Genomic DNA, 17,092 nt, shown 5'->3' on the forward strand with positions numbered 1-17,092 from the left:
CCTTCTGTGCCCCAGTGGAGAGAGATGAAGTGTGAGAGAGCCAACAATCTGTGCAAAGACAAAACCTGTTAGGGACAGACAACTGATAATCTTCCTCTTTCGCTGCTCCCTGTAACAATAGGAACTATTGTTAGGAACCATTGTTTAGTTCCTTGTTTACACAGGGGTCGTTTATGTTGTTGCACCTGGAATAACGGACCGAGCATGATGCATAACCTTATGTGCCGAAGTTATTATTAAAGTTTATAGCCCAGTGGGGTTGAAACGAGTTGTAACGTCTCATTAGTAGAAGGAAACAACACACTTTAACACTCTCGTTAGGGGGCGCCACAGCAGATCATCCGTTTCCATCTCTTCCTGTCCTCTGCATCTTCCTCTGTCACACCAGCCACCTGCATGTCCTCCCTCACCACATCCATAAACCTCCTCTTTGCCCTTCCTCTTCTCCTCTTGCCTGAGAGCTTTATTTTCAACATCCTCCTTCCAATATACCCAGCATCTCTCTTCCACACATGTACTCCCTGTACTTCCTCATTCCAGCACCAAGTCTCCTTGTCTTCCTCCCTCTGTTCAGATGACACACCAAGTACCTTCCTAGCTGTCTCCCTCACTATTTCTGCAGTGGTTGCCCAGCCACCCGGCAACTCTTCACTACCACCCAGTAGCTGTCTTAACTCCTCCCTGAACTCCACATAACAGTCTTCCTTCTTCAACTTCCACCATTTGATCCTTGGCTCTGCCTTCACTCTCTTCCTCTTCTCGGTCTCCAAAGTCATCCTACAGACCACCATCCGATGCTGCCTAGCTACATTCTCCCCTGTCACCACCTTGCAGTCTCCAACCCCTTTCAGATCATGGCTCCTGCACAAGATATAGTCCACCTGTGTGCACTTTCCTCCATTCTATTATGTCACCCTGTGTTCCTCCCTCTTCTTGAAATATGTGTTCACCACAGCCACTTCCATCCTTTTCACAAAATCCACCTCCATCTGTCCTACCGAATTCCTCTCCTTGACACCATACCTACCCATCACCTCCCCATCACCACTGTTCCCTTTACCAACCTGCCCACTGAAGTCCACCCCAATCACCACTCTCTCCTCCTTGGGTACCTTCTCCACCACGTCATCCAACTCACTCCAGAATTCTTCCTCTGGGTGTCCAGGTAGCGTAGCGGTCTATTCTGTTGCCTACCAACAAGGGGCTCGTCGGTTCAAATCCAGGTGTTACCTCCAGCTTGGTCGGGTGTCCTTACAGACACAGTTGGCCATGTCTGCGGGTGGGAAGCCGGATGTGGGTATGTGTTGTGGTCGCTGCACTGGCACCTCTTCTGGTCAGTCGGGGCGCCTGTTCGGGGGGGGGGGGGGGATAGTGTGATCCTCCCACGTGCTGCATCCCCCTGGTGAAACTGCTAAATGTCAGGTGAAAAGAAGCGACTGGTGACTCCACATGTATTGGAGGAGGCATATGGTAGACGGCTCAGAAGAGTGGGGTAATTGGTAGGATACAATTGGGGAGAGAAGGAGAGAAAAAAATCCCCCCCCCAAAGAAAAGAACACTTCTCTCTTCCACCTCACGCCCAACTTGTGGGGGATATGTGCTGACAACATTCATCATCACACCTTCGATTTCAAGCTTTATATATGTAGCACCCCTGAAAATATGATTTCATTTGTATAAAGCACATAAACATGACGCTCTGGTGGCCGAGCGGACTAAACCGCCGTTCTTGCAGTCCGCTCGTCACGTGGCTGGGAGGTTCGTATCCCAGACTCGCCGTAACCCGTCACAGCCAGAGCGTCCTCAGAGTAAGGCATTCATTAGGCCACCCTTACCGAGGGATAGTGGGTGTAGATCGGTGTAGTGTTCGGGGACTCATCGTTCTCCAGCGACCCCTCTGGCCCATCCGGGCGCCTGCAGCCAAGCAACCGGAAGCATTCGCCCTACGTCTCCTTCGCGGCCTGAAGGTGATGCAATCCATGCGAGGAGGCTTCAGCGTGTAAACTAGAGAAAGCAGCCGACATGAGTTTGAAGGAAGCTGGTGTTACGACTATCTCCTTCCTGTGGAAACGTGAGCCAGGGGAGTTATTCCACAAGAGTTCCGGCCATAGGCCATTGGGTTAATCGGGTGGGATAAGGGGAAAACTAGAAATACATTTATAAAAATAAAGAAGATACATATTGTGTGTTTTGAACTTGAGGTGTATGTAATTACAGCGAGAGAAACTAAGTCGTTGTTTCCATTGTGTTTCAAAACCTGCTTGTACGTACTGGTCAGTTAAAAACCCAGCAGTATATGGGGTTAAAAATAATGCGTCGTGCAGTTCGTAATGGTCACATGGTGGGGCACGTGGACCAGTAATGATGTGCATGTCCACAAATGTCCAGCGCCTTGGCCCGTTACCTGGCTGGTAGCACTATTTTGGTCCAATTACAAGTGTGCAGGGGGGCGGGGGCTAGAGAGAGAAGCAAAAAACGTATCCATGACCCCCCCCCCACCCCCACCATGGTAGAATAGTTTGAATCCGCCTGCGTTGCTCCTGGCCTTACTCCCCTTCCAGCTGGTCTCTTGCACACACTGTATACCTACCTTCCTCCTCTCCCGCTGCCGCTGGACACGCCTTCCACCTCTCCTTCTCCTTCGCCCAACAGTAGCGTAGTTTCTACCGGCAACCTCCTCGCCAAGATTACCGGTGTCGGTCGTTGGTAACCCGGGCCTCGACCGATCCGGACCGATCCGATTTAGGATTCGCATATTTGATTCGGCAAAGGTTTTGCGCCGGATGCCCTTCCTGACGCAACCCTCCTCCATCTATCTGGGCTTGGGACCGGCACTGACAATGCACTGGTTTGTGCGTCCCCAGTGGCTGGGTCGACAAGACAGCTGCTGTTGGCTGATGAAATTTGTGTGTTTCAGATCAAATACAAAGAGTCCTTCATGAAGAACAAGGAAAAGGCGGTGGGGGTCAACATGAGTGACTCCAAGACCCTGCACTCTCTTCAGGTGGCCAAGATGTCCAGCAATGTGAGGACAAATTCATTTTTCACTTATGACGTCACTTACTGTAATTCATATTGTACATGAGTGGTGTGTTCTTGTTTTGTGATGCTACTGCAGGGGTCCCCAATTACTTTTCATGGCGGGCCACTTTTAGGGCCACTTTTAAAACCACGGGCCACTCAACCTCCAGCAGCATGTTGTTCGTTAGTTTGTTTTGGTGTCGATACGTTGCAGGTATTATAATTTAAACAGAGATTTTTCATCTATTTTTCTATATATTACTAGTCTTACTTTTACTAAGAAAAAAAAATGTTTTTGGTAGGGAAATACAAAAAAATTCTTCCTTCTGGCATTTCTCCAAAAATTCTCACGGACCATAAATCCATCCGCCACGGGCCGGACGTGGCCCGCGGGCCGCCTATTGGGGACCCCTGTGCTACTGGATGAAACACAGCAGTCACACTGCATGAACAGTGGGCCAAGCATAAATCAGTGCCCTCTGTATTCATATGTGTACATGTATTTGGGTAAAAATATAGGTACACACACACACATTTTGGTTCTCCAACTAAGTTCAGAAAATGTTTGCCCTAAACTCACATTTGAACCCCCTACTTATTTCAGATTGAGTACAAGAAGGGCTCAAAGGAGACCCAGGACCAGTACAGCCTGCCTTTGGACATGGTCACTCTGAGTCACGCCAAGAAAGCTCAGGCCCTGGCTAGTGATGTGGACTACCGCAAGACGCTCCACGATTACACCGTCATGCCCGATGATATTAATGTCCAGCAGGCCAAAAAGGCCTATGCCCTACAAAGTGAGGTGAGTGGACAGGAAATGAGGAGAAGGAAGGGATGACGGACGGAAGGAAGGAATTTGTACTTTTCCTGATACTGTGTCGGTTCTCTACCCATTAGAACAAGTATCGTTCGGACTTGAACTGGATGAAGGGAGTTGGCTGGGAGGCTGATGGGAGTCTGAACATAACCCAGGCCAAGAAAGCTGGAGAGCTACTTAGTGATGTCAGTAAATGTGTGTGTTTGTGTACATGTGTACATGTGTGTACGCTACGGACACGGAATTTATTCTTACGGTGCACTGTAGTGTCGCACTTAAGCGTGTACTTGTGTCTCTGGCTCTCAGATGAAGTACCGTCAGAAGGTAGACGGCATCAAGTTTACCCAAGTGGCTGATGACCTCGCTATCAAACACGCCAAGAAAAGCCAGGAGCTGCAGAGCAGCGTAAGGCCTTCTCTTTCATCCCCCACATTAGACAGGCGAAGACCTCGGACATCACGTTGTCTGTCTGTCTCCTGCCTTTCAGATGGCTTACAAAGCAGAAACGGAGCAGATGATGCACCAGTACACCATGACAAAGGACGAGCCTCTTTTCAAACAGGCAAAGGCCAACGCGGACCTCCTCAGCGAGGTACACTTCCCAGGATTACTTGATCACATTTTTATTACATCCTTAAAATGTGGCAGTTTTTAAAATGACGACGCTTTTTCCCATGCTAGCCAGCGCTGTGTTAACTCGTGCCTCGGACTTACGGGACTTCTCAGACAAGTGCTCTACTTTGTATAAGCGTACTTACGTTTATGCTTGACAAACAGATTTTGATTTTGTTGACTCGTTTGTGAAATGAGCTAAATGAGCTTAAACGGGCTTCAACATTTACTGCTAACTTCTTGCAGTCAGGTGTTCTGAATGGCACAAGACCCCAAACTAAGTACTTACAATGAAGCGTATTAAAGTGGGGATGCTAGCCTTGATTGCATAGTATCCCTTTATTACCAGGGAAGCCACTGACGCAGTATTCATGATATTTTCTCACCAGGGGCTTCCTCCCAGAATAGAGTAGGCTACTGGTGTTTATTCTGGCTTGGTACCTGAATGTAATGCTGTGAGAATGTCTCCCTTTCCAGAAAGCGTACAAGAGCAGCTGGGAGAAGCAGAAGGACAAGGGCTTTGAGCTGCGACTAGACTCCCTCTCCATACTCACCGCCAAGGCCAAGAGGGATCTGGCCAGCAATGTGAGTTATCTACGACTACCACTGTCGGCTGCTCCCGTTAGGGGGCGCCACAGCGGCTCATCTGTTTCCATCTCCACCTTCTTCTGTCACACCAGCCACCTGCATGAGTTCTCCATAACTATAATGACCATAAAAGAATATATGGAACTTCAAGGCTAGCATAACGAGCAAACTCAGTAAATCTACTGTGGTACAGCACTTTCTGAGGTACATACGCTTTACATTTGTCTTTGACTATCTACACTTTGCGAAGGTTAACTTTATAATTTCACACAGTATAGAGCAAATTCCCCCTAAATGTTAGCAAATGGGATGTGTCCCTTCACGCGGCATCTCGTCCCCGCTTAGGTCAAGTACAAGGAGCAGTACGAGAAAACCAAGGGCAAGGCCGCCGGCATTAAGTCGGTTACTGATGACTCTCAGATGGCCCATTCTGCTCTGGCCACCAAACTGCAGAGCGACCGCCGCTACAAGAAGGACTATGAGGACACCAAGAGCAAATACAGGTGTGGCCCTTGAAATGTATTGTTTCCTTTTGGCTTGTAGTCTTTTTTTTAAGGGCAGCACTACTGTCCCAAGTTCTCTCCAGCTTTCTATCAGCCACTTTTTCACACCAGTTGTCAAGACATTTTACCCCGAACTAAAGTATGTTGATCACACGAATGCTAAAAAGCTGTCGGGGGGCATCAGGGTGGCGTAGCGGTCTATTACGTTGCCTGCCAACATGGGGATCTTGGTTCGAATCCCTGTGTTACCACCAGCTTGGTCTGGCGTCCCTACAGACACAATTGGCCGTGTCTGCGGGTGGGAAGCCGGATATGGGTGTTTGTCCTGGTTGCTGCACTAGCGCCTCCTCTGGTCGGTTGGGGTGCCTGTTTGAGGGGGAGGGGGAACTGGGGGGGGAATAGCGTGATCCTCCCACACGCCACGTCCCCCTGGTGAAACTCCTCACTGTCAGGTGAAAAGAAGCGGCTGGCGACTCCACATGTATGGGAGGAGGCATGTGGTAGTCTGCAGCCCTCCCCGGATCAGCAGAGGGGGTGGAGCAGAGACCGGGACGGCTCGGAAGAGTGGGGTAATTGGCCAAGTACAATTGGGGAGAAAAAGGAGGGGGGGGGGGAACCCTCCAAAAAAAAGCCATCAGGGGGCCTAATGGTTAGGGAGACCATTCAGTTTATATTTTATCCCTTTTTTAGTATTTAAAGCTTGGGTAACACTTTAGTATGGGGAACATAAAAAAACTTAATTACTAGTGAATTAGTAATGATCAAGATGTCACTTTAGTATGGGGAACATATTCTAAGTAACAAAAATTTAATTTAGAGTAATGTAACACTATGAACACTTGTAGTTTTGTGTGTTGTTATGTAAGAACAGACCATATTCATGAAGTGTTAGTAAGGGAGAATACCTCTTCTTGTGGTACTACCACCTTATAAAGGCCATACTAAGCAAAGCATATTGAGATGGTACTACTAATAAGCAATACTTCTGAGGTTATAGAGGGAAAACTCATAGTTAATGGCTTACTGGTTGTATAATAAGGCCATGCAGAATACGGCATTAATGAGTACGTAATAATGACCAATTAAGGGCCAATATGTTGCTAATTTGCATGCTAATAAGCACCTAATTAATGGTGACTACGTTCCCCATACTAAAGTGTTACCAAAGCTTGTTTTGAAGTGACAACGTGTGTATTACTATGCCTACTTTGGAAGCAAGTTTTAGATATTTACTTAGCATTCACTTAAGTTTTAAGTGAAAAGCTAAAATGATATTCAGAACTATTGTATGTATTATTACTTTTTAAGTAAGACCATTCAGTATTTTAAAACTGGCTGACACTTGAAATCTAGTATTTCTTTTGTTTTGGAACTTGAACCACATAACTCATTAAAGAGCTTCCCACGGAGCAGTTTGTAGGTCTTCTGTGCTGCATAAATGTTACTGCAACTTGATCAGAAGTGAGGTTTTTCATTTCATGACGTGAATCCGGTTCGCAGTGTTTCTCTGGATATGCTGAACATCAGCCATGCCAAGAAAGCCCAGGACCTGGCGACTGACACGAACTACAGGACCGTCCTCCATGAATACACGTCTCTGCCCACAGACATGAATACCGCTTGGGCCAAGAAGGCCTATGGACTGCAGAGTGATGTACGCCTGCCTCACGGTTTGAGCTGCATTTCCACACAAGGGATCAAACCACTGTGTCAAAAAAAATCATTCTATTTAGAGCATTTGCTTCAGAGTTTTTCTGAATACGTTTTTTTTTTTTAATGCATGTTCAATAATCCAGGTGGAGGCCGCCTCCTCTGCCCGAAGACCGAGGTTTGCATATGTAAACAAATCCTGGTGGAGTTGCTGAATTTAGCTGTAGAAAGTCACTCCGTGACTGCCCAGTTTCTGTGACACATAAATAGTCCAGTTGTGCTCTGTGGTGAAGTCGGTGACCAGAGGGGCTTTGTTGGCGATACATCGGATATTGTAGAAGGCAAACCTATGACAGGTCATGCGCGTATAAACAGCTGATTTAACACGTGGACTAAACACACTGTGGTCGACATGCCGGTCACGTCGTAATATGTCATGTGGATCAGAGGCCAGTTGCCTAATAAATAGTTTGTGTGGGGAAAAATCCCGGTTGAGAGGGTTAGTGACAGATGAGGCCAGTGGGGGGAGCTAGCGGGCAGAACAGTACTGTGGGGTGCCGCCGTAGGCAGAAATGGAGGTTCCGGGAGGGAAGTATGGGATGTAAACAGTCACGTGGAAAAGACGGCACGGCGTGCTGCAGGTTGGCCACTAGCATTCGGCTACCCAGGCTGTCGGGGTGGACTCCCTCAGTTCTGAATCCACTAGCCTGTGTTGCTTTACTCTGTCGACAAGAGCGGGAGAGGCACTCTGGCCTGGAGGACTACCAACAGGGCTGGTGAGGGGCGAAAACCGGTTTGCAGTCGGGAGAGTTGACTGCAGACCAGGCCACATGACCGGTGGCTTGCTCTTGCGAGCCTTCCCACGCCGGCAAACAGAGACAAACTCCGCCGCATGTGGCGACGAGGCTGAGCTAGTGCTAACCATAGCAGGCCTGCTGTCGGGCCCGGGGCTAAGGCTATCTGGAGGGCCCGTCACATCTAACGCAATCCTAGCTGAAAGAATCAGCATCACAAACACTTCATTTGTCGTTTCATTTCATGCACTTGCGCACATGAAATGAAACGACACATCGTTTCCCCCAGCACACAGCAGTGCAACACAAACACACAAACACACAATATCCAAACTACAAGAACATGCAGTATATCCAAACTAACACATATGTCTAAACTTTTTTTCCTTTTTTACCCCCCCCCCCTTTTCTCCCCAATTGTATGTGGCCAATTACCCCACTCTTCCGAGCCATCCCGGTCTCTGCTCCACCCCCTCTGCCGATCCAGGGAGGGCTGGTGACTCCACATGTATGGGAAGAGACGTGGTAGTCTGCAACCGTCCCCGGATCGACAGAGGGGGTGGAGCAGTGACCGGGATGGCTCGGAAGAGTGGGGTAATTGGCCGGATACAATTGGGGAGAAAAAGGGGTAAACCCCCCCCCCCCAAAGAAAAGAATAAACAGCAGTTATCGATCTCATGAAGCCGATTCTCATGAAGGTGGAAGCCAGAAGCTGGAAACAGCACTGAGATATACCGAAAGTAGTAGTAGTAGATATTTTATAGTAGTAGTATAGTAATATATATATATGACATAGCATTGTGTATGGCAAAAAGGAGGAACATTGTAACTCACTGACTGAGTTGTTTGGTAGATTTCACAGTTACGCCTCCATTCCTGTTTGACATCATGATTTCTACTACATGTTGCGACAAAACCACTTGTAGAGTTTCATCAAACTTTATTTATTTATTGACATTTTAAACTTAAATGTGTCTATATCTCTGTGTGTGTGTGTGTGTGTGTGTGTGTGTGTGTGTGTGTGTGTGTGTGTGTGTGTGTGTGTGTGTGTGTGTGTGTGTGTGTGTGTAGAAACAGTACAAGTCAGATCTGAACTGGATGAAGGGTGTGGGATGGGAGGCGTCACGTTCTCTGGATGTCCAGCAAGCAAAGAAGGCTCGAGACCTTGCCAGTGAGGTATACGTAATCCATTATTATTATTATTATTATTATTATTATTATTATTATCATTAAACTCTTACTCTGCAATACATCGCTGGCACTAACTGTATTTACACAATCTGAGGAATGAAACATCTGGAACATCTCATGCCACTGATATTAATTGTGATGTGCACTTTTTGCCACAATCTTTTTACATTTTTTCCCAGTTTTTGAGGATATGTTTTTTCAGATATGACGACTAATTAGTAATTATGATAGCATTAACATTCAACCCAATCCAGTTAAAATGCACTGCACGATTACTGACAGGAAGTATGGGTACTGACTCGAGGACTTTGCAGGCTAGCTAGAACAGGAGCATGAGACGGTGTGAGCACAGGTTATGCAGCTCTGTCACTAGATGAGGCCTCTGTGTCACTAGATGAGGCCTCTGTATCACTAGATGAGGCCTTTGTGTCACTAGATGAGGCCTCTGTGTCACTAGATGAGGCCTCTGCTCTGTGTCACTAGATGAGGCCTCTGTATCACTAGATGAGGCCTTTGTGTCACTAGATGAGGCCGCTGTGTCACTAGATGAGGCCTCTGTGTCACTAGATGAGGCCTCTGTATCACTAGATGAGGCCTTTGTGTCACTAGATGAGGCCTCTGTATCAATAGATGAGGCCTCTGTATCACTAGATGAGGCCTCTGTATCACTAGATGAGGCCTTTGTGTCACTAGATGAGGCCGCTGTGTCACTAGATGAGGCCTCTGTGTCACTAGATGAGGCCTCTGTATCACTAGATGAGGCCTTTGTGTCACTAGATGAGGCCTCTGTATCACTAGATGAGGCCTCTGTATCACTAGATGAGGCCTCTGTATCACTAGATGAGGCCTTTGTGTCACTAGATGAGGCCTCTGTATCACTAGATGAGGCCTCTGTGTCACTAGATGAGGCCTCTGTATCACTAGATGAGGCCTCTGTATCACTAGATGAGGCCTCTGTGTCACTAGATGAGGCCTCTGTATGACTAGATGAGGCCTCTGTATCACTAGATGAGGCCTCTGTATCACTAGATGAGGCCTCTGTGTCACTAGACGAGGCCTCTGTATCACTAGATGAGGCCTCTGTGTCACTAGACGAGGCCTCTGTATCACTAGATGAGGCCTCTGTATCACTAGACGAGGCCTCTGTGTCACTAGATGAGGCCTCTGTGTCACTAGACGAGGCCTCTGTGTCACTAGACAAGGCCTCTGTATCACTAGATGAGGCCTCTGTGTCACTAGACAAGGCCTCTGTGTCACTAGATGAGGCCTCTGTGTCACTAGATGAGGCCTCTGTGTCACTAGACGAGGCCTCTGTATCACTAGATGAGGCCTCTGTGTCACTAGACAAGGTCTCTGTATCACTAGATGAGGCCTCTGTGTCACTAGATGAGGCCTCTGTGTCACTAGATGAGGCCTCTGTGTCACTAGACAGGGCCTCTGTGTCACTAGATGAGGCCTCTGTGTCACTAGATGAGGCCTCTGTGTCACTAGATGAGGCCTCTGCTCCGTATCACTAGATTTGGCCTCTGCTCTGTGTCACTAGATGAGGCCTCTGTATCACTAGATGAGGCCTCTGTATCACTAGATGAGGCCTCTGTGTCACTAGACAAGGCCTCTGTGTCACTAGATGAGGCCTCTGTGTCACTAGACGAGGCCTCTGTGTCACTAGATGAGGCCTCTGTGTCACTAGATGAGGCCTCTGTGTCACTAGATGAGGCCTCTGTGTCACTAGACAAGGCCTCTGTGTCACTAGATGAGGCCTCTGTGTCACTAGATGAGGCCTCTGCTCCGTATCACTAGATTTGGCCTCTGCTCTGTGTCACTAGATGAGGCCTCTGTATCACTAGATGAGGCCTCCGTATCACTAGATGAGACTTCTGTGTCACTAGATGAGGCCTCTGTATCACTAGATTTGGCCTCTGCTCTGTGTCACTAGATGAGGCCTCTGCTCTGTATCACTAGATGAGGCCTCTGCTCTGTGTCACTAGATGAGGCCTCTGTATCACTAGATGAGACCTCTGTGTCACTAGATGAGGCCTCTGTATCACTAGATGAGGCCTCCGTATCACTAGATGAGACCTCTGTGTCACTAGATGAGGCCTCTGTATCACTAGATGAGGCCTCTGTGTCACTAGATGAGGCCTCTGTATCACTAGATGAGGCCTCTGTATCACTAGATGAGGCCTCTGCTCTTTATCACTAGACGAGGCCTCTGTGTCACTAGACGAGGCCTCTGTATCACTAGATGAGGCCTCTGTATCACTAGATGAGGCCTCTGTGTCACTAGATGAGGCCTCTGTATCACTAGATGAGGCCTCTGTGTCACTAGATGAGGCCTCTGTGTCACTAGATGAGGCCTCTGTATCACTAGATGAGGCCTCTGTGTCACTAGATGAGGCCTCTGTATCACTAGATGAGGCCTCTGTGTCACTAGATGAGGCCTCTGTGTCACTAGATGAGGCCTCCGTATCACTAGATGAGGCCTCTGTGTCACTAGATGAGGCTGTTGCATATTTGGGTTCCTGGCTGAAGGCCGAATGTATTTTAAGAGCCGTTTACCGTCACTGTTCTCTTGAAACTGGGTTAGGAACAGACACTATGGTAACAAGAGACTAGTAGCCGCCAGACTGATTGCACCAACTGAACTGGAGTGAGCAGTACACTCTATTGCATTTCAGACTTTTCCTCCTGCTGGAATTGGGCCTCATCATATTCAAGGCTCTCTTGTGGCCCTCTTACATCACATTGCTTTAGAGCGGTGCTGTCGGTGCACACAGGCAGGGTGGACTTGAGCGGCTTGTATTTTGAGGCTTGTGAAAGGTGAAAGGTTCTGTAACCTCTTTCTTAACTCCTACTGCTCAGCTTCCTAAAAGCTTTCTGGTACAACGATCATGTCAGTTCAGTTAAAAGCAAACGGAAAGAGCAAAGCTGAAAATATTTTTTGCTTATTACGTGCTTTCTAGAATCTGGAACCACATTCCCAGACACTCCAGCTCCTCCTGTCAAGCCCTTAAATAATTCTTCAGCAGTTGTTCTGGGGCGTATTTTTCTTTCTTTCTATTTGATTTTCTTGCCAACTTAATCCGAATGCGCTGATCTTGTCGTTTCTTTGGTTATTTTAAAATGAAACTCTCGTTTGTACCACACATAACAAAATGTTTCTGTGTAGGTTTTTGTTACACACCAATCAGCCAAAACATTAAAACCACCTGCCTAATATTGTGTATGTCCCCCTCGTGCTGCCAAAACAGCTCTGACCTGTTGAGGCATGGACTCCAGAAGACCCCTGAAGGTGTCCTCTGGTATCTGGTACCAAGATGTTAGCAGCAGATCCCTTAAGTCCTGTAAGTTGTGAGGTGGGGCCTCCATGGATCAGACTTGTTTTTCCAGCACATCCCTCAGATGCTCGATCAGGTTGAGATCTGGGGAATTTGGACGCCAAGGCAACACCTTGAACTCTTTGTCATGTGCCTCAAACTATCCCTGAACTATGTGTGCAGCATGGCAGGGAGCATTATCCTGCTGCAAGAGGCCACTGCCATCAGGGAATACTGTTGTAATGAAGGGGTGTACCTGGTCTGCAACAGTGTTTAGGTAGGTGGTACATGTCAAAGTAACATCCGTGAATGCCAGGACCCAGAGTTTCCCAGCAGAAAGAACACTGCCCAGAGCATCACACTGCCTCCACCGGCTTGCCTTGTTCCCATGGTGCATCCTGGTGCCATCTCTTCCCCAGGTAAACGACACATACGCACTTGGCCGTCCACATGATGTAAAAGAAAACATAATTCATCAGACCAGGCCACTTTCTTCCATTGCTCCATGGTCCAGTTCTGACGCTCATGTGCCCATTGTAGCTTTTGGTGGTCAACAGGGGTCATCATGGGCACTCTGACTGGTCTGCTGCTATGCAGCCCCATACACAGCAAGTTGTGATGTACTGTATGTTCTGACACCTGGCTCTCATAGCCAGCATGAACTTATTCAGCAGTTTGAGCTACAGTAGCTCTTCTGTGGGATCAGACCAGACGGGCTAGCCTTCACTCCCCACACACATCGATGAGCCTTGGGCGCTCATGACCCTATCACCAGTTCACTGGTTGTCCTTCCTTGGACTCCTTTTGGTAGGAACTGACCACTGCATACCAGGAACACCCCACAAGACTTGCTGTTCTGGAGGTGCTCTGACCCAGTCTTGTAGACGTCACAGCTTGGCCCTTGTCAAAGTCGCTCAGATCCTTACACTTGCCTATTTTTCCTGCTTCCAACACATCAACTTCAAGAACTGACTGTTCACCTGCTGCCCGATATATCCCACCCCTTGACAGGGGCCTTTGATTTGGTGGGGAGCCTGTAGGCCGTGTGACAGCCTACAGGTTACCTCACTGTTGTGCCTGTCTTGTCTACCTGTGTTTTGAGCTTTAGTTGAATGTCTTGTATCTTGTGTTTTCTTCCTGTTCTAATGATTATGCATATGTTTGTGTACATATGGGGAAAAAAGAAAGATGCATGTTTTTATCATAATGAAAGAGAAAAAAAAAACGACAGGTGCCATGGTAACAAGATAATGTTATTCGCTTACCTGTCCGTGGGTTTCATGTTTAGGCTGATGTGGTAAACGGATGATATTTAGGCTGGGGCACATCCGTCCATGGCTGTGGAGCTGGCCAGATGCTGTTCATAACCGCTTCATGTGCAGCCTCTTATCTGAAGTGACGTTCTAACAAGCAGCCGTGTCAGGGTTGCCATTATTAGACCTCGATTAAAGGAGACAGCCCTAAAAAAAGAGGATGAAACGGACACGGTCTAGAGTTTCTCTCCTCCAGCCTAACGCGGGCTGAACACAGGACCCCGGCAGCAGCTCCTCAGAAGCACGGGATGAGAAACATGTCTGAACGTCTAAGCGTCTAACCATGATTTTTGTTGTTGTTGTTGTAAGAACATTATTTCATATTTCAAACGTGTATTTTTGTAGCATTACATATGCATATACCCATGTGACTACCTGTCCACCTGTTTGTCTATCTTTTTTTTTGCTTGCTTTATTTTATTTTATTATTTATTTCTTTTATTATTTTCATCCATTTATTATTTTCTTTTATTATTCATATTTGTTTTTATTATGGTACTAGTTCAAAGTTTATCATAGTACCTGTAATATTAGCACTGTTGGACACGGTACGTCGCTTATTTTTTGTGTATTTGCCGCTGTTGAATCCTGGCATCTTGCTGCCTTTTTCCTGGGTGGGTCGTGCTCCGTGGTTTGGTTGTGCCTTTTCCTGCACATGTGGTGCAAGTGCACCAGACTGTATCACCTCGTTTCACAGCAGCTCCCTCTCTCTCTCGTCTGAACTCGTCCGTGGTGTTGTTGCAGAGGAATTACCGTCAGGACGTGAGCGGTCTGAAGTTCACCAGCGTCGAGGACACTCCAGAGATGGTCCAGGCCAAGCTCAGCAACAAGCTGGCCGTCGACGTAAGTTCAGCTCACGTCCTGAGGTTTAGCTGCTGTTGGTACCAGAGACAAACAGTATGTTGAAATATGTCTTTACAGTTAATGTGATATGAATATATATATCATACATTATTTTATAACCCGGGTGAAAAAAGAATAAAACCAGAGGAAAAAATACAGATTATAAAGCGGCTTTTATAAAAGTTTTGTATAACTGTCATCACGTGACAATAAAGGGTGGAACAAAATACATAATCTCAGGAGTGGGGCGTAAACAGGGAAGGGATGCAAAATGCTAGCGTAGCACAAGACTTTAATTTACTGACATCCAAGGTGTCCTCTTTTTGATAATGATTTACTGACATCCAAGGTGTCCTCTTTTTGATAATGATTTACTGACATCCAAGGTGTCCTCTTTTTGATAATTCAGTGAGGAGAGACACAAAACATGAGAACAACGCTGTTTCTTTATTATCCCTGCACAGCTGTGCACATCTGAATCCATGCACGCCAGCCATGTTAATGAAGGATTGTCTATAGTGACCATCTTCATGTGGCTGGTCACAACATGAATGAAGAACAAATACTTGTCAACCCACAGCCCTGCCGTCTTAGACTTATTACCGCTTTAGAACAGTAACATGAATAGTACATGAAATGAAATGACAAGTAGTGTTCCTGACTAAAAGACTGAGAGGACTCGTGATAAAGTGATGTGGACTATATACTTACTCGAGGAACCTAGTTAGTTTGTAAGACCTGGTTTCTTGTTGTCTGAGGCAAAGTGGATGAACCGGTGTGTTTCCTTCTTACCAGCGGCTGTACAGGGAAAAGGGAGAGAGCATGAAGCACAACTACACACTCAGCGGAGACCTGCCCGAACACGTACAGGCCAAGCTGAATGCCATGAACCTCAGCGAGGTGGGAGAACATCTTTAACACAAGCAGACATTTGCTCACAAAAGGGCACCAAGTCATCAGTGAATGATCCATGCGGCATATTTCCACCCAACCATCCAGTCTCTCTGGTCATTCCATCAATCACTTCACATTCATGTTTCACTTACACTTGTTGAGTGTATCGGGTTTCAAGCAGAGGTGTGGACTCGAGCTTCGTGATTTGGACTCAGTCAGAGACGAGTCACAAATTTGTTGACGTTAGACTCGACTGGACAGAACTGAAAAAGACTTGCAGCTTGGTAACACCAGTGACTCATGACTTCACCTGGACATGAGCCTTTTGGCTTGAAAGACTTGATTCCTTCTCCAAGCCCAAAGGTATAGAGTCTCTTAAAACTCTTCACCTCCGTCATTACAGATCCACTTTGAATCACCACATAACTAAAGCACATTTTAAAAGCATTCATGATGTGCGTACATTTACTATGTTAACTGTTGTTCTGTTAAAGTGGCATTACGTTTGATTATGAGCACATAATGACTTGTTTGGACCTTGAAACTCAAAGTTTAGGACTCAGAACATTACCAAGGACTTGTTAGCCTTGATTTGGGACTTGAATGCCAAGACTTGAGACTTCCTTGTGACTTGGAATACAATGACTTGGTCCCGTCTTTGGTTGAAGTCACTCCTCTTTGTGTGTGATACACCAGGGAGCTAGCGTGTCTGAGTTTATACGATGTCCTGTGTATTTGTAGAGCCGGTACAAGGAGTCATGGACTAAGCTTCGTGATGGCGGTTACATACTGAGTCTGGATGCCATCCCTTTCCAGTCGGCCAAAGCATCAGCAGACATCCTCAGCGATGTGAGTCTCTATTCTAGTATTAATATTAGTATTAGTATTAGCAATGACTCTACTGATGTTACTCTACAGTTGTTTTCTTTTCAACTGACGATGGTGTGTGAAGCATGAAAAACTAATATGAACACAGCGTTATTCATTCTAACTTAACTTGACGGTCCCATTCAAAGGCTTGGTTGTGGGTCAGAAGAATGACACCAGCATTTTTATGTCAGTATTCTGAGATGTACCATGTGGTCACGACTACATGGATCATGATCTTTGGTCATACTATTTCTGATACCTAGTCCACTGAATGGGCTGTTAAGAAGAGAATGTGGCAGTCCACATGGATGATGATAATAATAATAGTAATAATAATAATTAGCTCATGCAGCATTTAACAACAACATTATGACACATAATGAATGTGCAGTGACGACAGTGGGGCAGCACAGTGGCGCAGTAGTTAACGAGGTCGCCTCACAGCAAGAAGGTTCTGGATTCGAGCCCCGGGGTAGTCCAACCTTGGTGGGTCATCCCGGGTCGTCCTCTGTGTGGATGATAATAATAATAATGATAATAACACATTTTTCTGGTATACTTAACAACAATGTTTCACACAACAAAGTGTGGGGATGCATACTCATTATTTTGAGTGCGCTATGGATTCAGATGCTTCATAGTCTATAGAGATGGACATTTTCTGGTGCAGCCAACAAAC

At 46.7% G+C, this 17,092-nt stretch overlaps 1 protein-coding gene across 2 annotated transcripts in view; it reads left to right on the forward strand.

Moving 5' to 3' along the window:
• Nucleotides 1-17,092, forward strand: part of nrap (nebulin-related anchoring protein) — a 60,969-nt gene that overhangs the window by 19,686 nt on the left and 24,191 nt on the right. For both annotated transcript variants that reach the window (XM_056297434.1, XM_056297435.1), the window contains exons 18-29: nt 2,918-3,025; nt 3,626-3,823; nt 3,919-4,023; nt 4,145-4,243; nt 4,326-4,430; nt 4,928-5,035; nt 5,384-5,541; nt 7,042-7,195; nt 9,057-9,161; nt 14,551-14,649; nt 15,445-15,549; nt 16,285-16,392. In XM_056297434.1, the coding sequence (XP_056153409.1) occupies nt 2,918-3,025; nt 3,626-3,823; nt 3,919-4,023; nt 4,145-4,243; nt 4,326-4,430; nt 4,928-5,035; nt 5,384-5,541; nt 7,042-7,195; nt 9,057-9,161; nt 14,551-14,649; nt 15,445-15,549; nt 16,285-16,392 (1,452 nt within the window). The remainder of the gene's footprint in view (nt 1-2,917; nt 3,026-3,625; nt 3,824-3,918; nt 4,024-4,144; nt 4,244-4,325; nt 4,431-4,927; nt 5,036-5,383; nt 5,542-7,041; nt 7,196-9,056; nt 9,162-14,550; nt 14,650-15,444; nt 15,550-16,284; nt 16,393-17,092) is intronic.

This window comes from Lampris incognitus, chromosome 17, assembly GCF_029633865.1.
Source record: "Lampris incognitus isolate fLamInc1 chromosome 17, fLamInc1.hap2, whole genome shotgun sequence".
NCBI lineage: Eukaryota > Metazoa > Chordata > Actinopteri > Lampriformes > Lampridae > Lampris > Lampris incognitus.